The sequence below is a fragment of the Cherax quadricarinatus genome, chromosome 31 (assembly GCF_038502225.1).
Source record: "Cherax quadricarinatus isolate ZL_2023a chromosome 31, ASM3850222v1, whole genome shotgun sequence".
In the NCBI taxonomy this organism is placed as follows: Eukaryota; Metazoa; Arthropoda; class Malacostraca; order Decapoda; family Parastacidae; genus Cherax; species Cherax quadricarinatus.
The window spans coordinates 33,829,181-33,851,532 of record NC_091322.1 but is presented as its reverse complement, the minus strand read 5'-3'; the positions used below and the strand labels follow the sequence as shown (position 1 = coordinate 33,851,532).

The window sequence follows — 22,352 nt, the reverse complement described above, 5'->3', positions numbered from 1 at the left end:
TTGTAGGTAGTAGGTTGGTAGACAGCAACCGCCCAGGGAGGTACTACCGTCCTGCCAAGTGAGTGTAAAACGAAAGCCTGTAATTGTTTTACATGATGGTAGGATTGCTGGTGTCCTTTTTTCTGTCTCATGAACATGCAAGATTTCAGGTATGTCTTGCTACTTCTACTTACACTTAGGTCACACTACACATACATGTACAAGCACATATATACACACCCCTCTGGGTTTTCTTCCATTTTCTTTCTAGTTCTTATTCTTGTTTATTTCCTCTTATCTCCATGGGGAAGTGGAACAGAATTCTTCCTCCGTAAGCCATGCGTGTTGTAAGAGGCGACTAAAATGCCGGGAGCAAGGGGCTAGTAACCTCTTCTCCTGTATATATTACTAAATGTAAAAGGAGAAACTTTCGTTTTTCCTTTTGGGCCACCCCGCCTCGGTGGGATACGGCCGGTGTGTTGAAAGAAAGAAAGTATATATATTGTAGGTAGTAGGTTGGTAGACAGCAACCGCCCAGGGAGGTACTACCGTCCTGCCAAGTGAGTGTAAAACGAAAGCCTGTAATTGTTTTACATGATGGTAGGATTGCTGGTGTCTTTTGTCTGTCTCATAAATATGCAAGATTACAGGTAAGTCTTGCTACTTCTACTTACACTTAGGTCACACTACACATACATGTACAAGCATATATATACACACCCCTCTGGGTTTTCTTCTATTTTCTTTCTAATTCTTGTTCTTGTTTATTTCCTCTTATCTCCATGGGGAAGTGGAACAGAATTCTTCCTCTGTAAGCCATGCGTGTCGTAAGAGGCGACTAAAATGCCGGGAGCAAGGGGCTAGTAACCCCTTCTCCTGTATATATTACTAAATTTAAAAGGAAAAACTTCAGTTTTTTCTTTTGGGCCACCCCACCTCAGTGGGATACGGCTGGTACGTTGAAAGAAAGAAAGATGTATATACAGTGGACCCCCGGTTAATGAACTTTTTTCATTCCAGTAGTATGTTCAGGTGCCAGTACTGACCGAATTTGTTCCCATAAGGAATATTGTGAAGTAGATTAGTCCATTTCAGACCCCCAAACATACACGTACAAACGCACTTACATAAATACACTTACATAATTGGTCGCATTGGGAGGTGATCGTTAAGCGGGGGTCCACTGTATATATGTATGTATGTATGTTTGTATATATATATATATATATGTATATATATATCTATGTATATATATATATATATATATATATATATATATATATATATATATATATATATATATATATATATATATATATATATTTTTTTTTTTTTTGGGGGGGGGGAGGGGGGGGTTGAGTGCATTTTTTTTCTACATGTTACAGGATAAAAAAAAATTAGGATCAGTACTTACAGAGATATAAGCCCACGAAGCTGGCGCTGGATGCTCACATGACAGCAACATCGAGTCCTGCCGCTTGCAGAAGTGTTGCCGATATACCTTTTTCTCTCATTCTTATTTTAATTTATACAATTTTTATGTTCTGGTAATTACAATTTATAATAGTTCTTGTGATTTCAAAGCCAATCTTTGTTCTGACATTAATATTAGGTACTGAAATAGTACTCAAATAGTCACAATCACACCGACAGGTGAACATATTCACCTGCACTGGTCATTTACTATTGTCTAGAATTACATACAAAGTATATATAGGTCTCAGCAATGTTTTAGACACGCTGGAGTATATATGAAACTTCTTGAAGCATGGTGTTTATGACGAGTCTCAGTAAACTGCTGACAGTGCAGTGACACTTGATGAATGTGCGCTGCTCCAGGGAACCCTGGCTTTGTCTGTTTTCACTGTTACATACAAACATGTCTGTCTGTCTAGCTCTGCTTATCTGTCTTTTTGTCTGCCTGTGTGCGTGTCTTTCCGTCTGCTTGTCTCTGACTCGGAACGGTTCATAAACCTCTTGGTTTATGAGCCGCTCCCTGATTCCTGAGCCAGTGACAATGCGTACTACTTACGTCATGCTTATTATGCCTCATATCTACAAGCACTGTATAGCACTTTGCCTGGAATTTTTGGGTTATCCTAGGTAATTTACATAATGTTTAATAACTGTACTTATGTGTACCTGTGAGAGACAGACAAAGATATAGACAGACAGAGACAGATACAGACAGACAGCCAAAATCAGTCAGCCAGTTAGCCAGCCAGCCAGCCAGCCTGCTGAATACATATTACATGTTCCAGAATCATTTCGTTTACTTAAGGCATAGGCTATTGAACATTCTGGCAGGATGACACTACCAGTGGTATCGGAAATGAAAGGATGTTGCATAAATGTTGCACATGGGTTGTTATCGAGGTTTTCGACATTTCCTCGACCACTTGTGGCCACATCCATCTCAAAACTACTAAACTCTGGGTCAACATCACTTTCCTCTTAAAAGGGGAGTGTTAATACGACATGATGTCAATGAATCCCTGGTGTTTGCCATGCTATTTGCTCTAGCTGGCGCTCAATTGAACTGGTGCTCCTACAATTTACTATGTGGTCCCAGATTTTTTAATACTGCGCACACTGAGTGTTAAGACCTATTCTATACTGACCAGGCATCACAGGCCAATCGTGCCAAATTTGGAGGCAGGAAAAATAAAACAGATTTACATTTGGAGTGCTAGTGGTATAAATGTAGATCTATGTTTGGACAGTTTAAAGGTTAAACCAAAAACAAAGTTGCAGTTTTTTTCCCCATTGTGCGCTGCGTGCAGCAGGATTTTTTTACATGGTGCACACTTACCGTATAGACCCATTCTCTTATGTCTAGGCCCAAATTTACTGCTCACAGCTTATCTGAGTGAGCTGAGCTCATGGTGTTATACTACAGGACCGACACTGGCTTCAAAGCCGTGATACAACAGGACCGACATCGAAAGGGTTAATCCACACATTCAATAACTTTTTTATCGTTGTAGTGGCTTCTTTGGCATTCATTTCAAAAGATCACAATTTGTACTACTCATTGCACAAGCTCTCAGTTTCTTTTCAGTGTCTAGTTGCATGAATGGTTGATACAGACCAAAAGTGTGGGCATTCTCTATCACATATACAGCACCTTGAAATACTGTACATTTAAAACTTTCACTTTCAATACTGTTACAGATTCATGCTTATTTTTCTTCTTGGTACTTCCAGTATCACTAGTACTAAATTCCTCTTGGGTGGCCAGATACTAGATGGGCTGACAAAAATATCCAAAAATAACTTAATAGTGCACATGGTAGGTGATGCTCCCAGAAAACAACAGTAGGTGACATGGGTGGCAGTGAGGAAGGATGATGTGCCTATCTAAACTAAACCCAAAGCCCACCTTGAATTGAAAGGGAAAATTTCCACACACTGCACAAAACTGCATGCTATGGAAACCTACAGCAAGCAGTGCCACAATTTGTGTTAGCTGTTTACTTCACTCTTTATGCATGTAATATCAAGGTTTTTGCATGCTATCAAAATTTTTGGTTGTACAGTGGACTCTCGGGTAACAATGACATCAGCTAGCGATAAAATCGGATATCGATGGGTCTTTGCGTAAAAATATTGGCTTGGCCAACGATGAAAAATTCGGTTAGGGACATTTGTCCCGAATGCGTCCACCTGTCCGTCCGGACTGAGCACCTCAGCTGCCCTGCCTTCAGCTAGTGTGCCATTGTTTACAAGCCAGAGCGGACGGGTCCACGCACACATTCGATACATTTTGTATTATTCCATTGTTTTTAGTGCTTGTAACTGCTAAATAAGCCACCATGGGCCCAAAGAAACCTTCTAGTGCCAACCCTGTGGTGAAAAGGGTGAGAAATGCTATCATATCACAGTCAGCTGCTGCTGCACCACCATCAGCTGCTGCTGTACCACTGTTAGCTGTTGCTGCACCACCATCAGCTGCTGCTGCACCACTGTCAGCTGTTGCTGCACCACCGTCAGCTGTACTACTCGAAGATGTGGAGAGACTGTTGTTGGTGTGATTTAACGAGACACAATTACCAAGAAACAATTAACCCCAGAGGGTTAGCCACCCAGGATAACCCAAGAAAGTAAGTGCATTATCGAAAACTGTCTAACTTATTTTCATTGGGGTCCTTAATCTTGTCCCCCAGGATGCGACCCACACCAATCGACTAACACCCAGGTGAACCAGAAAAATTGCCTGGAACTAGTGCTCATATTGGTGAATTTAAGGCCAGCAAAGGTTGGTTTGAGAGATTTAAGAATCGTAGTGGCATACACAGTGTGATAAGGCATGGCGAAGCTGAAAAATTCCAACCCCAACAAGTGTTCAATTGTGCCGAAACAGGCCTGTTCTGGAAGAAAACGCCAAACAGGACCTACATTACTCAGGAGGAAAAGGCACTCCCAGGACACAAGCCTGTGAAAGACAGGCTAATTCTCATGTTTTGTTATAATGCCAGTGGGGATTGCAAAGTGAAGCCTTTACTGGTGTATCACTCTGAAAATCCCAAAATGTTCAGAAAAACTGTCTCATCACTCATCAATACTCTTCAATAAAGGTATGTGTCATTTTAGTATTTATTTATGTATTTATTCTGCATGTCTCATTGTTTTCTGTGTAGAGAAATGTATATTTCATGTAAAAAAAATTATTTTTTTTAAGACTTTTGGCTGTCTGGAATGAATTACGAAATTGGATTTCCATTATTTCTCATGGGAAAAATTAATTCAGCTAACGATAAAATCAGTTAAGGACAAGCTCTCTGAAATGGATTAAAATCATTACCCGAGGGTCCAATGTACCTTTTCAATCACATTACAATAAAAATTGTGCTATCTGAAGTCCATTATAAAAGGGTTTCCTGTAAAATAATTACTATCAATTATATATAACTACTAACCTGTTGTCACGTTTCAAATCATTCCAAAATGAGTCACTTGCAATGCCGTAAGACACATTACATTCCTGAACACTCAAGTTAGGATCCATCAGACCAACTGCATTTGAGCTATCATCAGCACAGTTAATGTCACTGTTTAATGATGCCTCATAAGGAAATGCATTCCTGTCCATAGAATTATCCTGTGTGCAAAGAAATTCATTAATTGCTTTGTACAGTATTTCACTTTTTATAAAACATTAATAATCACAACAAATAGGCTTTCATAAAATATCAGTCATTTTACACCAAGGAAAGGTAACTCAATAATGGAAACATTCATTATCATTCCCTCGCTGTGATTAAAATAGTGCACTGAAATCTTAATTAATCTTAAGAGGGCATTGATACAATGTAGGCTCCAGTGACAAAGCTAGAGAAATCTAAACTAAAATTAAAATGCAGTTGAATTCTGTTAACCCAAAGCCAGTTTAACTAAAAATTTAACATTCCACAATAAATGCTTCCAAACAGATAAGATGTAATTTTCTCTTCTAACCAAATCTAAAGAAGTAAAAACAACCTTTTCCACAAGATGAATCAGGAGTGAAACTGACAAACCGGAGTCCAGTATCAGCAGCACTTGTGAGCTCAGTGGAGGAAGGTGCCTGTGCATGTTTATTTATTTTGGATCTCACTTTAATCACCTTTGTGAGAGCCATGTGGCTTTATAGTATTGGTTACACCCTGCTCACCAAGTGTACATTTGACCAACTATGTTACCTCATCTACTACAACATATAGCAATTAACTATACAACACTGGCAATATTGGAAGGCAAGATTCTAATGCAAGATCATGAAACAGAGAAAAAAGGTAAAAAACAAGAAATACTAGGCCTATAATTATAGTAGTCACCTCCATTGCACCTCCACCTCATAGTAGAGTGAAGCAAAAGGTTTCAGTAGGCAATATAAACTAACTGATCAAGGAATTAAATAAATTAGACAAAGAAGAGTGATTGGCAGATAATGCAAGAGGGCAAACAGTGAATGATTTTTAGAGAAAATAAAACTTTGAAAAAAGTAGATGGCACTGTGCATAAAGAGTTTTGCAAGATTCTCTTTCAATGTGTACCTTATTCCAAGCTAATTCAATTGAGAAAGTAAAGAAATACCACTAAGCAATGAACATCAAAAAGTCTTGTGAATATTACACTGGATGGCTAGACAGGAATGACAGAATGACCAGCCACATAAATTTGCAACATTCTTCACAAAAGGGTGTACTGCACAGCATGATCTATGCCAAAGCCATATTTTAACCAGGAAGCACATGAAAATTTGAATATGGGAACTTTTTGATAGCACCTCATATGTTTGCACTCTGCCAAATACATGCACTGAGTACAGAGTACTGGGGTTATGCAATATGGGGTTACCTTTCTTGGATTGTGCAGTGACTGAACTCCATCAAGTTAACAATTAAAGTTAAGTTTAATGATCTCAAGTACAGCTAGCCCTCCACTTTCGTGAGTTCCACTTTCGCAAGCTTTTAACATTTGCAAATGCATAGCTGCCCAATCATATTTACCAAACAAATGCGGGAAAAAAGTACGGGAAAACTCTTCCTCCTGCATCTCTACTACCCTCCCTCTTACCCCCTCAACCAGTAGCCCGCCACTCATTCAGTCATTGTCCAGTTACTGTTTGCATTGGTCGTGTCCAGTTACTGTACATGTCCTACCGTACACATGTGTTTGTGTGGTGGTGCAAGTATGACCCCCAAGTGAGCAGTAACCAGTATTGTTAGGCTAAGTAAATGCTATTATTATATTTCCCAACGTCATATGTGCACACCAAACATTCACGAATTTTCAAGATTCACGAGGTTCTTCATCCCCTAACCCTTGCAAATGTGGAAGGCCACCTGTATTTTGCTGGTACCTTTTGCATCCAGCTTGGGACTCTTTCTGCAAATTGCTTCGAACCAGCTTGGACTGATTAAGAATCATGATTTTGAGGAAAAAATCATTTGTAGAAGCAGCCTTTTCTTGTATCATTCCTAGTCTTCAACAGACTGTTGGCATCTGTTAAAAATCAAGAATTTGTTTATGCTATCAAGTCTCAGTCGAAAACACCTCTTTTCTTAACCTTATGATCATAATGTCACTCTTGAATATTGTGAAAAACTTATCTCAGTAAATTGGCACTTTGCCAATAACTTTCTGAGCAAGCAGTTTATTTAAGAATTGTACGAGAAAGTGGTTGGTAGACAGCATCCACCCAGGGAGGTACTACCATCCTGCCAAGTGAATGTGAAACAGAAACCTGTAATTGTTTTTCATGATGGGAGGACTGCTGGTGTCTTATTTTCTGTCTCATAAACATGCAAGGTTTCAGGTATGTCTTGCTACTCCTACTTACATAAGTCACACTACACATGCATGTACAAGCATATACGTACAATATACACACACACACACACACACACCCTCTGTTTTCTTCTATTTTCTTACTAGTTCTTGTTCTTGTTTATTTTTGCTTATCTCCATGGGGAAGTGGAACAGAATTCTTCCTCTGTAAGCCATGCATGTCGTAAGAGGCAACTAAAATCCCAGGAGCAAGGGGCTAGTAACCTCTTCTGTATTTTTTTTTTTTCAACAAGTCAGCCGTCTCCCACCGAGGCAGGGTGACCCAAAAAGAAAGAAAATCCCCAAAAAGAAAATACTTTCATCATCATTCAACACTTTCACCTCACTCACACATAATCACTGTTTTTGCAGAGGTGCTCAGAACACAACAGTTTAGAAGCATATACGTATAAAGATACACAACATATCCCTCCAAACTGCTAATATCCCGAACCCCTCCTTTAGAGTGCAGGCATTGTACTTCCCATTTCCAGGACTCAAGTCCGGCTACATAAAAATAACAGGTTTCCCTGAATCCCTTCACTAAATATTACCCTGCTCACACTCCAACAGATCGTCAGGTCCCAAATACCATTCGTCTCCATTCACTCCTATCGAACACGCTCATGCACGCCTGCTGGAAGTCCAAGCCCCTCGCCCACATTACTATTACTATATTTAAAAGGAGAAACTTTCATTTTTCCTTTTGGGCCACCCTGCTTCACTGGGATACGACAGGTTTGTTGAAAGCGAGCGAATAAATTTTTTTTTTAACACGTCGGCCGTTTTCCACCGATGAATGGTGGACAGAACTTAACACACATTCCACAAATAATCAACAAAAGGTTTAAACAGGGAAGCAGTAAATAAAATAAATAAAAATGAGCACATTCCAAGTTTTTATAAAGACGTCTAATCAATTTCCTAGGTAGTAGATTGGTAGACAGCAACCGCCCAGGGAGGTACTACCGTCCTGCCAAGTGAGTGTAAAACTGAAGCCTGTAATTGTTTTACATGACGGTAGGATTGCTGGTGTCTTTTTTTTTTCTGTCTCATACACATGCAAGATTTCAGGTATGTCTTGCTACTTCTACTTGCATTTAGGTCACACTACACATACATGTACAAGCATATATATACACACACCCCTCTGGGTATTCTTCTACAGTGGTCCCTCAATAATCGACCGGCCTGAAAGTCGACCATTTCGGAAATCAACCGGTTTTTTCGACAAAATATTGACTCGGAAATTGACCGAAATTCGTTTATCGACCCGTCTCGACCCGTCGTCCCAGACGCGTATGCACGAGGTAAGCGGGCCTCGACCCGCCTCAGCCTTCCTTCCCAGCCAGTGTGCCATTGTTTACCAGTTAGCGGCGGTCCTCTCACGTGCTCCAGTGAAATATTTCATAATATTTCATTTATTTTAGTGCTTGCAAGTTATTTAAGTGCTAAATAAGCTACCATGGCTCCAAAGAAAGCTCCTAGTGCCAAACCTTTGGTAAAGAAGGTGAGAAATACCATTGAATTTAAGAAAAACATCATTGAACAATATGATAGTGGCGTACGTGTGGGCGAACTGGCGAGGATGTATAACAAAAATCATTCAACCATATCTTCCATCATAGCCATGAGAAAGGAAATCAAGGACGCTGTTGTTGCAAAGGGGGTAAATATGCTGACAAAAATGAGATCACCAGTACTGGAAGAGGTTGAGAAGTTATTATTGGTGTGGATAAATGAGAAACAATTAGCAGGAGACAGTCTTATGACCTCGATTATTTGTGAAAAGGCTAGGCAGTTGCATGAAGATTTGGTAAATAAATTGCCTGCAAATAGTGGTGAAGTGAGTGATTTTAAGGCCAGCAAAGGCTGGTTTGAGAGATTTAAGAAGCGTACTGGCATACACAGTGTGGTAAGGCATGGTGAGGCTGCCAGTTCGGACCACAAGGCGGCTGAAAAATATGTGCATGAATTCCAGGAGTACATAGAGGCTGAAGGACTGAAACCTGAACAAGTGTTCAATTGTGATGAAACAGGCCTCTTCTGGAAGAAAATGCCAAAGAGGACCTTCATTACACAAGAGGAAAAGTCAATGCCAGGACACAAGCCTATGAAAGACAGGCTGACGCTAATGTTCTGTGCTAATGCTAGTGGGGATTTCAAAGTGAAGCCGTTACTAGTGTACCATTCTGAAAATCCCAGAGCATTTAAGAAAAATAATGTTATGAAGAGTAAATTGTGTGTGTTTTGGAAATCTAATAATAAGGCATGGGTCACGAGGGAAATTTTTGTAGAGTGGTTCAACGAAGTGTTTGGCCCTAGTGTGAAGAATTACCTCCTGGAGAAGAAATTGGATCTCAAGTGCCTGCTAGTAATGGACAATGCACCTGCTCATCCACCAAACTTGGATGACCTAATTCTGAAGGAGTTTGGGTTCATCTCAGTAAAGTTCTTGCCCCCGAATACCACTCCTCTCCTCCAACCCATGGACCAGCAGGTCATTGCAAACTTTAAAAAACTGTACACCAAAGCAATGTTTGAAAGGTGCTTCAATGTGACCTCAGACACTCACTTGACCCTACGAGATTTTTGGAAAGAACATTTCAGTATTTTCCATTGTGTAAGCCTTATAGGTAAGGCTTGGGAGGGAGTGTCTACCAGGACTTTGAACTCTGCTTGGAGAAAATTGTGGCCAGATTGTGTCGACAAGAGGGATTTGGAAGGGTTTGGGGCTGACCCTGATGAGCCTATGTCAGTTTTGAACTCTATTGTGGCACTGGGGAGTTCCATGGGGTTGGATGTGAGTTTGGAGGATGTGGAAAAGTTGGTGGAGGACCACAACGAAGAGCTAACCACTGAGGAGCTGCAAGAGCTTCAGCAGGAAGAGCAACAGATCGCAGCTCAGAATCTTGCTGCAGAGGAGGAGGAAGAGAGATGGAAGAAGGTGCCTTCTTCAGAAATTAAGGAGATTTTTACTATGTGGGGTAAGATGGAAAGATTTATGGAGAAACATCACCCAGAGAAGGATGTTGCAAGCCATATCGGCAACTTGTACAGTGACAGAGTCTTGGCCCATTTTAGGGAAGTTTTAAAGAGACGCCAGAAACAGAGCTCTCTGCACAGTTATTTTGCGAGACAGGACTCCAGTGACTCTCAAGCTGATCCTAGTGGCATTAAGAAACAGAGAAAAGAAGCAACCCCAGAAAAGCAAATGGTACCTGAGGTGTTGCTGGAAGGGGATTCCCCTTCCAAACTATAAACAATCCACTCTCTCCTCCTCCTCCAGTCTCCCATACACTAAGAAGAATCTCCAATAAAGGTAAGTGTTATGCTGTTAATGTTTCATTCATCATTTCCCATTGTATTGTTTATGTACTACATGAATATTTCATGTAAAAAATTTTTTTGTTTTAATACTTCTGGGTGTCAGGAACGGATTAATTGAATTTACATTATTTCTTATGGGGAAAATTGATTCGTAAATCGACCATTTTGATAATCGACCGGCTTCCAGGAACGGATTACCGTCGATAATCGAGGGACCACTGTATTTTCTTTCTGGTTCTTGTTCTTGTTTATTTCCTCTTATCTCCATGGGGAAGTGGAACAGAATTCTTCCTCCGTAAGCCATGCGTGTTGTAAGAGGCGACTAAAATGCCGGGAGCAAGGGGCTAGTAACCCCTTCTCCCGTATAAATTACTAAATTTAAAAGAGAAACTTTCATTTTTCTTTTTGGGCCACCCTGCCTTGGTGGGATATGGCTGGTGTGTTGAAAGAAGAAAGAAGAAGTCTAATGAATTTATCATTTTGAAAGAAGTAAAGAGAAAAATAAACATGACAATACCACAAGACATTTCCTACTAAAAACATTTACAGTAGGCATGTACTGCCATTTTCATTGAAATTTATCAGACAGCACAGAACAAAAAATTACCACAATACATACCAATATCCTTAAGGTGGGCGAATCTCTCTCTTCCACAAAATGATCTATATCCTGTAACAACTTTTGCAGTCTTTTCAAAGGAGATATGGAAGTGGCAAAACGAGTCATCTGTAAAAATAACATGCAAGTACAGTATTAAGTACAGATGTGTATACTACAGTGTATATACATTTACATTACGAGTGTGAGCAGTTTTGTTGACATTGACATTTCTGCCCCATGAGGTGGGTAGGTTACCTCCATTAAGATGAAAACTGAGTGAATCTATAGTGAACCCTTGATTTAATGAACTATTTGGGGGGAACAGGTGCCCGTTAAAGCAGATTGTCGAAATAATAAAAATAACATACGATTGTAAATTTAACACACTGCACATTAAATGCAGAACTGTCCATAACAATAATAAAAAAAATTGATTTAAAAGAGTTTATTATGTCTAAAATCAATTTACCCAGTGGATCATAACAATGAACAATTCTGGACTTAACCATTTCACAGTCCCATCCCATTCTTGTTTTTTTCCTGAATCCACATTCAGTAACTGTCTTGTTTAGCAACATTGATACATTCGTTAATTCACTTTAACAGGTCTTAATCCAGATTGCTCACTGCATAAGCTCTGTATTCTTCTCATTGTCTATAATGGTATGACACATACTCCACTGCAAAACTTCAATTTTCTTAGAGATGTTAGAGATCTCGTGCTTAATTTTTTTCTTGATACCTCAAACATCACTACTGTTCCTCACATACAGACGAGATGGGGTGATGAAAATATAAACCAATTATTTAACCCTTTCAGGTTCCAAGCCATAGATCTACAGCTTTACGTTGAGGGTCCAAACCGTAGATCTACGCCATGAGCTCAGCTCACTCTGATAAGCTGTGAGCAGTAAATTTGGCCCAAGATATGAGAGAATATATCTATGTGGTATGTGTGCACCACATTAAACAAATCCTGCAGCACACAGTGTATAATGAGAGAAAAAAAACTGAGACTGTAATTTTCGATAAAAACAGCGACTTTGCAGTCTTTTTTGGATGTTTTTTATAGTTGTATTTGCAATTTCTTGGTCTCATTTGATAGAATGGAAGATATATGACAGAACTAGAGATAATGTTGATTGGCTTTAGTAAGGAAAATGGCTTGAAACTGAGCTCAAAGTAGTGGAAATGTTAAATTTTTGCCGATGTTCAAAAGAAAACAAATGACCTCACACGTCTAATACACGCCAGCTGGTGGGTCTAATATACGTTCACATATGTGCTGATATTATTTACGCAATTATTACAATATTGCATGACAGTAAATCCTCAATTTTTGGTCTGAATAAAAATTCATTATGTGAATTAAAAATCAAAATGGAATTCATTTGTAAAGCCTCAAAATGTAACTATTGAACAGAGGAAATGTTAGTTAAGTGCCAGGAATGCCTGCATTGTTTATTCTCGACCCTATTTTGAAATCGGAATACAGTGGACCCTCGCCTAACGCTATTAATCCGTTCCTGAGAGCTCAACGTTAGGTGAAATTATCGTTAGGCAAATTAATTTTCCCCATAAGAAATAATGGAAATCAAATTAATCCATTCCTGACACCCCAAACTATGAACAAAAAAAAATTTTTACCACATGAAATATTAATTTTAATACACACAGACTGAAGAAGACATGCACAGTTACATGACACTTACCTTTATTGAAGATCTGGTGATGATTGATGGGATGGGAGGAGGGGAGAGTGTTAGGTAAGACACACATGCAACAGTTAGGTATCTTTATTTCGAAACGTATCGCCTACACAGTAGGCTTCTTCAGTCGAGTACAGAAAAGTTGATAGAAGCAGAAGAGACTTGAAGACGATGTAATCAGTCCATCACCCTTGAAGTTTTGAGGTGGTCAGTCCCTCAGTCTGACCACCTCAAAACTTCAAGGGTGATGGACTGATTACATCGTCTTCAAGTCGCTTCTGCTTCTATCAACTTTTCTGTACTCGACTGAAGAAGCCTACTGTGTAGGCGAAATGTTTTGAAATAAAGATACCTAACTGTTGCATGTGTGTCTTACCTAACAACCTGTTGGTATTTTATACCATTTTAATGTTCAGGAGGGGAGTGTGTTGATGGTGTTAGTGTTTAGAAGGGGAATCCCCTTCCATTAGGACTTGAGGTGGCAAGTCCTTTTCCGGGGTTACTTCACTTCTTCTTTTAATGCCACTAGGACCAGCCCGAGTCACTGGACCTCTGTCGCACAACATATCTGTCCATAGAGGCCTGTACCTCCCGTTCCTTTATGACATTCCTAGTGTGTTTCACAACATTGTCAGTGTAATAGTCACCAGCACGGCTTGCAATAGCTGTGTGAGGGCGATTTTCATCAAAAAAGGTTTGCACTTTAAGCCACATTGCACGCATTTCCTTAATCTTTAAAGTAGGCAACTTCTTCAATTTCTCTATCCTCTCCTCCGAAGCAGTCTCCTCAGGTCTGCCCTCTTGCTGCTGAAGATGATCTAGCAACTCATCAGCAGTTAGTTCTTCATTGTCCTCCTCCACCAACTCTTCCACATCCTCCCCACTAACCTCCAACCCCAAGGACTTCCCCAATTCCACAATGGATTCCTCAACTGGCATAGGATTCCCAGGGTTAGCCTCAAACCCTTCAAAATCCCTTTTGTCTACACATTCTGGCCACAGTTTCTTCCAAGCAGAGTTCAAGGTACTCTTAGTCACTTCCTCCCAAGCCTTACCTATAATGTTTACACAATTGAGGATGCTAAAGTGATCTCTCCAAAACTCTCTTAGAGTCAGTTGAGTTTCTGAGGTCACTACAAAGCACCTTTCAAACAGCTCTTGTGTACAGTTTTTTTGGTCCATGGGCTGCAGGAGAGGAGTGGTATTAGGAAGCAAAAACTTGACCTTAATGAAGCTCATTTCTGCAGAAAGTCACTCTGCCACATCTGAAGGATGACCAGGAGCATTGTCTAATACCAGGAGGCACTTAAGGTCTAATTTATTTTCAATTAGGTAATTTTTCAGTGGGGGCAAATGCATGGCGTAACCAGTCATAGAAAAAGTCCCTAGTGACCCATGCCTTACTGTTTGCCCTCCACAGCACACACAAATTAGCCTTGAGGACATTGTTTTTCCTGAACACTCTGGGAGTTTCAGAGTGATACACCAATAAAGGCTTCACTTTGCAATCACCACTAGCATTGGCACACATCAACAGAGTAAGCCTGTCTTTCATAGGCTTATGTCCTGGGAGTGCCTTTTCCTCCTGAGTAATGTAGGTCCTGCTTGGTATTTTCTTCCAAAACAGGCCTGTTTCGTCACAATTAAACACTTGTTCAGGTTTCAGTCCTTCACTGTCTATGTACTCCTTGAATTCCTGCACATATTTTTCAGCTGCTTTGTGGTCCGAACTGGCAGCCTCACCATGCCTTATCACACTATGTATGCCACTACGATTCTTAAATCTCTCAAACCAACCTTTGCTGGCCTTAAATTCACTCACATCATCACTAGTTGCAGGCATTTTTCTAATTAAATTGTCATGCAACTTCTTAGCCTTTTCACATATGATCGCTTGAGAGATGCTATCTCCTGGCAAGAACAGCTTCCTTGATTGCCGTTTTCTTGGTCACAATAGTAGCCATGGTTGATTGGGGTTTTGTGTACAACCTGGCCAGCTTGGAGACACGCACTCCACTTTCATACTTAGCAATGATCTCTCTCTTCATATCCATAGTAATTCTCACTCTTTTTGCTGTAGGGTTGGCACTAGAAGCTTTCTTGGGGCTCATGGTGACTTATTTTGCAGGTGCAATCACTAAAAGGGCTGTGATAATATGAAATGTTCCGATTGTATGCTTGGAAGCGACCGCAGTGGCTGACTTGTAAACACTGGCACCCACGGAACAAGTGAGGCGGGCTCAGGCCGCACGTGGACGTGTCTCGAACGAATCGTGTCAAGCGAGTTTTTTAGAGCTAGCCGAGGCAAAATTTTTGCATTAAAATGTATCGCTAGGCGGAGTTAACGTTATGCGATGCGTTCGTTAGGCGAGGGTCCACTGTATTTTGAGCTTTGCACTAAATTGGCCAAATTACCAATTTCCAATCACTGGATACTAAAGCTCTAAATCTCAAAGCCTCTTCCACTCCCTCCTTCCAACTGTTTCTGGGGCTCAACAACAATAAACCATCTCAGACCATTAACCCTTTCAGGCTTTCCGATGTACTAGTACGGCTTACGCACGAGGGTTATTGACGTACTAGAACGCCTAAATTCTAGCTCCTTCAAATTTAGTGAGAAAGCTGGTAGGCCTACATATGTGGTCAGTGTGCACAATATAAAAAAAATCCTGCAGCACACAGTGCATAATGAGAAAAAAAAACTCCGACCGTGTTTTTGGTTTAAAGCAGCGACTTTGCAGTGTATTTTCGTATGGTATTTATGGTTGTATTCTAGTTTTCCTGGTCTCAGTTTATAGAATGGAAGACATATTACAGAAATTGTGATGATTTGGATTGGTTTCATAATGAAAAGTACCTTGAAATTGAGCTCAAACTAGCAGAAATGTTAAATTTTTACCAAATTTCAAAAGTAAACAAATCATGCCAAGCGTCCAATACACATCAACTGGCGAGTCTAATAATCTTTCACAAGTGCACTGATATTATTTATACCATTTCTGCACCATTTCTATACTAATGCAGTAGTCTGCATAACAGTAAATCTTCTATTTTTTGTGAGAATAAAAATTCAAAGTGGAAAGCAAGAGAGATGTAAGAGGGGACTGGGGACATGACTAATGAACAGAGAAAATGTTATTTTAGTGCCAGGAATGTCTGTCTTGCTTATTCTGTATCCTATTTGGAAATTGGCATCTTCTGAAATTTGTGTGAAATTGGCAAAATTGCCAATTTCTGACCACTTTATTGGATACTTGAAATCGGTAAATGGGTGGTTTCTTGTACTCATTCGATAGAAAAGTGGAGTTCTAGTGAAATAGATATGATTTCTGTCGACTAGTTAACTGAAATTGGCCGAAAATAGGAAAGTGGGTGAAATCGCCGATGAGTAAATATCGTCGAGACCGCTAACTTCGCGAGAGCATAATTCCCTAAGTTTTTCATCAAATTTTATACTTTTGGTGTCATTATGATCGGGAAAAGATTCTCTATCATTTCATAAGAAAAAATACTTTTTTTTCCTGACAAATTTTTGACCCTGAGAACGAGTTTAGGAGAGAGCCTCTTGACCTTGAAAGGGTTAATTACCCTACAAAAGGCTGCAATCAGAATGATAAATTCCCACTACAGGCAGCACACTCCACCAATATTCAAAACTCTAAACCTACTCACCATACAAAACATCCATACTTATTACTGCACCTACTGCATACATAGAACACTTAGCTCTGACATAAACCCTCCCCTCAAACGTCTCCTTACCAACCTCAACAGAACACATGACCATAACACAAGGCACAGATCACTCTTTGATGTTCATCATGTCCATCTCACGCTATGCAAAAGCTCAATGCACATAAAAGGCCCTAAAATCTGGAATTCATTACCTATGAATATAAAAGAAACACTGTCTGTTTATAAATTCAAGTCTTCTCAAAAATCACTTACTCACCCACAACTAAATAAATACTGAATAACTGTATCTCATAAATGTTTCTCATTATTGTATCTCATAAATGTCTAACCTGTGACCCAATCAAACTTTGTTATTTTTTAAATACATTACCTAACAGAATACTCCATTCTATTGAATGCACAGCAACACAGTAAATGACCATATGACATGCCTTTGTAATACTCATTTGTGTTAAATTGTTATCTGTTTATAATAATGTTTTTACCACTGAATATATCATTGCTTAGTTAATCTTAGGTTAATTTTAAGCCTGCCCATAATGCTCTGCATACAAGGGGCTTTGGCATGTTGCACTTTAATATCTGTATTCCTTTGTACTTCTCTGTATCATGTCCAAATTAATAAATAAATAAATAAATAAATAAATGATCTCTTCCCTCTCCACATGCCCAAACCCTCTCAACAAACCCTCCTCAGGCCTCTTTATTATACTCTTTGTGATCCCACATTGCCTTATAAATTTCTATACCCCAAATTCACTGCATGATACAGTATTCACACCACACATTGCTCTCAAACATAACATCTCCACTGCCTCTAGCTGCAGCATTCAAACCCCATGCCTCACACCTATATGAAAATGTTGGTACCACAATCACTATACCCTGGTACTTTTTTTTTTGTCTCCATAGATAAATTTCTTCCTTTTCAGACATTTCAACACACCACTCACCTTTTGACCCCCCTCCTCCATTTATTCTATGGTTCACCTCGTCTTTCACAGACCCACATGCTGACATATCCGCTTCCTCTAGATGAATCTATTTCCTCCATAATCCCTCCCTCCAACCTGATATATTCTTTCACAGATTTTCCCACATGCTGAAAGAGCATATCCGCATTTGCTTCTTTAAAGATGTTACTTCATCCCCGTTTAAGTCCTATTTTCACTCTAGATGAATCTATTTCCTCCATAATCCCTCCCTCCAAATTGATATATTCAATCTATTACTACATAGGTTTTTTGTTATTTTCATCACTTTACTCTTTTCTAAATTTGCTTTTAATTTCTTTCTTTTATATACCCTCTGAAATTCATTTACTAACCTTTGTAATTTGTCTTCAGATTCCCTAAAAGATCTGTGTCATCAGCAAAGAGCAACTGGGGATAAGTCCCACTCTTAATCAGGATCAACATCCTTCAATCCCATCCCACCCCCTTTCACAACACCTCAGCATTTGCTTCTTTAAAGATGTTACTTCTTTAAAGAAGCGAATGTTACCAAGAACCAAAGTGACATACATCCCCGTTTAAGTCCTATTTTCACTATTAAACAGTCCCCCCCCTCCTACATCCCTTGACTTGCACCTCACTACAAATAAAAACTTAAACAGTTTTAGTAACCTACCTCCTATTCTATACATTTGCAACACTGCCACAAGAATTCCCTATCCACCCTACCATATGCTTTTCAAAATCCATAAATGCAACAAACAGCTCTTTACTCCTATCTAGATATTGCTCACTTAGCTATATGCTTCAATATACACACTTGGTTTACATGTCCCTTACCCTTTCTGAATCCTCCCTGCTCCTCTGCTATCCTACTTTGTTTTACACATAACCCCCCTCAATGATAATTCTACTGAAAACTTCACCTTGTATACTCAGCAGACTTATCCCCCTATAATTCTTACATTCTCTCTTGTCCCCTTTTACCTTATACAAGGGAACTATTCAGGGCTCTCTGCTAATTGTTTGGTACCTTCCTTTCAAGCATATACTGAACACATCAATCACTTTATATCACACTATCTCCACCTGGTTTTAGCATCTCTGCCTTAACTTCATTTATCCCAAATGCTTTACCCTCTTTCATTCTACTCACTGCATCATGCACTTTTTCTACATCCACCTCAGGCTCCTCACTCCTATGTGATGTTATCCCTCCCTGTCCCATGCATGAAATCACCACTTTCTCCCCCCCCCTTTTCACCAACATTCAACAACTAATCAAAATATCCTCTCCATCTTTCCAATATCTCCACCTCCCCATCTAACATCTCCCCTTTTTCATTCTTAATTGTTAAGTCCATTTGTTCTTCAGGCTCTCTTCTCTCCTTATTGATCTCTCACCGAAACAGCTTATTCTCAGCAAAATTTCCTGAAGACTTTCACATTCTCTCACTCGCTCTCATTTTGCACTCCCTCACTACTACTTTTCTCTCCATAAAATCTGCCTTCAGTATTATTTTTACACTGCAAATACCTATCATGTCCCATTTTTCTTTCTTACCACTATATTTACCTCAATGTTCCACCAACCGCTCCTCTTTCCATCAACACCCACTCTCCTATACTCATAAACCTCTACTGCACACTCCAGCAATGCATTCATAAGTTTATTCCATACCTCCATGACCACCTCATTTCCTGCACGTTTTCTAGCCCACCTTTCATCCACTAACTGCTACTATCTTTTTGAAACTGTCTCCTTCCTTAATTCATTTATTTTTGAACGTGATGAGTTTGCACATCTAACAGGCATATGTGAGCATGAGGTGATGTTTATGAAGGATTCAGGGAAACCAGTCAGCCAAACTTAGAGTTCTGGAGGTGGGAAGTATAGTGCCTGTACTTTGCAGGAGGCATATGAATATGGGAGTCTGGAGAGGCATCTGAATTGTAGTATCAGTGCACCTACAGCAAGAAAATGGTAAATGGGCTTCTCTTTCAGGTCACCCTACCTCAGTCGGCAACAGCCATTGAGGTAGGGTGAAAGAAAAGAAAAAAAGTATCTACCCCATTTTCATACAATACAGTGGTAACAATATTTTTTTAAAGAATTTTTATGGGCCTTTTCTACCAGGATTACATGATAAATACAGGGCATGCCTATCACCTTTTTCTAGAGGAACAATTGGTTCTAATAAAGACATTTATCACTATCAGACTTGCTGACTCTTTTATAATTAATTTTTTGTTTCTATTGAACTACAAATAGGTGTCTAATCTGAATGGCCTATAGTCTGAAAATGAGATCTGGGTTTTTGGACAGTTCTGGTTTGACATGGAAAATAGGAATCTATTAGAGAATGGGAGGCAGGAAGCTAAACTGAATAGTAAATGGAGAGAAAGCTCAACATTATACAGTGGAACTCCAGTTTTTGTATGGTCTGCATACCGTACAATTTGGATTTAGAACACTTTTTTGGACGAAATTTTTGTCCGGATTTCATACCTCAATCCAGAAATTGTGCGTATCATACATGTCCACCCGCCCAGGACGCCGTCAGTCTGGCTCTGTCACTGGTTGAATGAGCATTCGAAACATTTTGTAATTTTTGTGCTTGTTTATTGATTGCGACTGTGAAATGAGCCACCATAGGCCCAAAGAAAGTTCCTATTGCCAGCCCTATGGTAAAGGTGAGAAACACTATAGAATTCAAGAAAGAGATTGTAGAAAAATACAAAAGTGACATATGTTTAGCGGAATTTGCCAGGATGTATGGGAAGTTGAAATCAACAATCTGTTCCATCCTGGCAAAGAAAGTAGAAATCAAGGAAGCTAAAGTTGCGAAAGGGGTAAATGTGCCAACGAAACAGAAATCACAAACAATCGAAGATGTGGAGAAGTTGTTGATATGGATCAACGAGAAACAGTTAGCAGGAGATAGTGTTATGGAGTCGATCATTTGCAAAAAGGCAAGGCAGTTGCATGTGGATCTATTGAAGAAAATGCCTGGAACGAGTGCTGCTGTTAGTGAATTTAAGGCCAGCAAAGGCTTGTTCAACAGATTCAAGAAGCATAGTGGCATACACAGTGTTGTACAGCATGGTAAGGCTGCAAGTTCAGACAAGCGTGCGGCTGAAGAATTCATTGATGAATTCAAGGAGTAAGTAGAGGCTGAAGGATTCATCCCCCAACAAGTGTTCAATTTTGACTAAACACCCCAAGAAGGGGTGTTGGAAATGAATGGTTGTCCAGAGCAACTGGTATTAATTATTGGCTGGACAAGGATAATGCCATACCATTCATTGACACTGGGACCACTTCTATGGCCAAAATGACATGTATGCCAGGGGTGATGTTCACTTATCCAGGGCAGGCGTGGGATTTCTTGCTAGCTCAGTTGAGGGTGTTGTTAGGACTTTAAACTAGGAGTATGAATACACTGACTTAGGCTTTGATATTAAGAAACTTAATAATGGTCATGGAGTTACGCTGGGTAATGATAATTATAGAAATTATATAAAAGCAAAGGTGAATAGGAAAAATGTGCAGAAGAAAAAACATATGACTATTTTATGCTTACAGTCGTAGTGCAAGAAATAAGATTAATGAATTACGTTTGATAGCATGTGCTAGGAACTTTGATGTCATTGCATTAACTGAAACATGGTATGATTTAAAGAGTCGGGATATAATAGCTGAGTGTAACATTCAAGGGTTTAAGTTGTTCCATGTGGATAGATACAATGGGAAGATGGGAGGAGTTGCATTATATGTATGAGAAAATAGAAATCGTTGCATGAAAACAGGTATAAAAATAGATGGACTAGTAACAGAATCAGTTTGGGTAGAGTTTGTAGAAGGTCAAGAAAAACTAAATCTAGTCGTAATATACCGACCTCCAGGCTTGAATCACAATAGAGGGAGACTTCTTTGGGATGAAACTGTTAGGGCTTCTAGACAATAACGTAGTGATAGTAGGGGATTTTAACTTTAGTCAAACTGACTGGACTTCTTTGACCGGTAATCTGGAGTCCAGTGACTTTATCGAAGTGGTTCAGGACTGTTTTCTGAAGCAGTGTGTAACAGAGTCTGCCAGGGGTAATAATTTGCTCGACCTAGTCTTGTCAAATAAGGAAACACTCGTAAATAATCTGTAGATCGTTGAAGAGCTTGGTGCAAGTGATCACAAATCCATCACTTTTAGCATTAACTGGGAATACAAGAATAACGATAATACGGTAAAAGTCCCTGATTTTCGTTCTGCTGATTTTAATGGACTTAGGGAACACCTGTCTAATCTCAATGGGGGTAATCTAGCTAATGATTTTCTTGACGATGATCATACTTACAATTACGAAGGGATCTGCTTTTATGATTTTTTCTTAATGTACAACGTGAGTACGGGAGCAAATTCTTGGGTAGTTTAGGGTAGGGGTGGTTTTGATAAGGACCTGCCTTGAATGAGCCAGTAGGCCTTCCGCAGTGTTCCTCCATTCTTATGTTGATTCTATTAGTGGGATGGTTTGTGAAGAACCTGCCTAGTATGGGCCAACAGGTCTGCTGCAGTGTTCCTGCTTTATGTACACCAGCCAGGGTACTTCCCCACACACACCAGCCTGGGCACTTCCCCACACACTAGCCAAGGTACCTCCCCACACACTAGCCAAGGTACCTCCCCACACACCAGCCAGGGTACTTCCCCACACACACGATTTGATCTGAGTGGGACTTGCACATGAGTGAATAGAATTATCAAAGCTTATTGCTTG

The 22,352-nt window shown here is 39.7% G+C and overlaps 1 protein-coding gene across 1 annotated transcript in view; it reads right to left on the bottom strand.

Moving 5' to 3' along the window:
- Positions 1-22,352, bottom strand: part of LOC128696391 (uncharacterized) — a 102,796-nt gene that overhangs the window by 34,246 nt on the left and 46,198 nt on the right. The window contains exons 7-8 of the mRNA XM_070090330.1: positions 11,240-11,347; positions 4,899-5,080 (exon numbers count right to left, since the gene is read on the bottom strand). Coding sequence (XP_069946431.1) covers positions 4,899-5,080; positions 11,240-11,347 — 290 coding nt within the window. The remainder of the gene's footprint in view (positions 1-4,898; positions 5,081-11,239; positions 11,348-22,352) is intronic.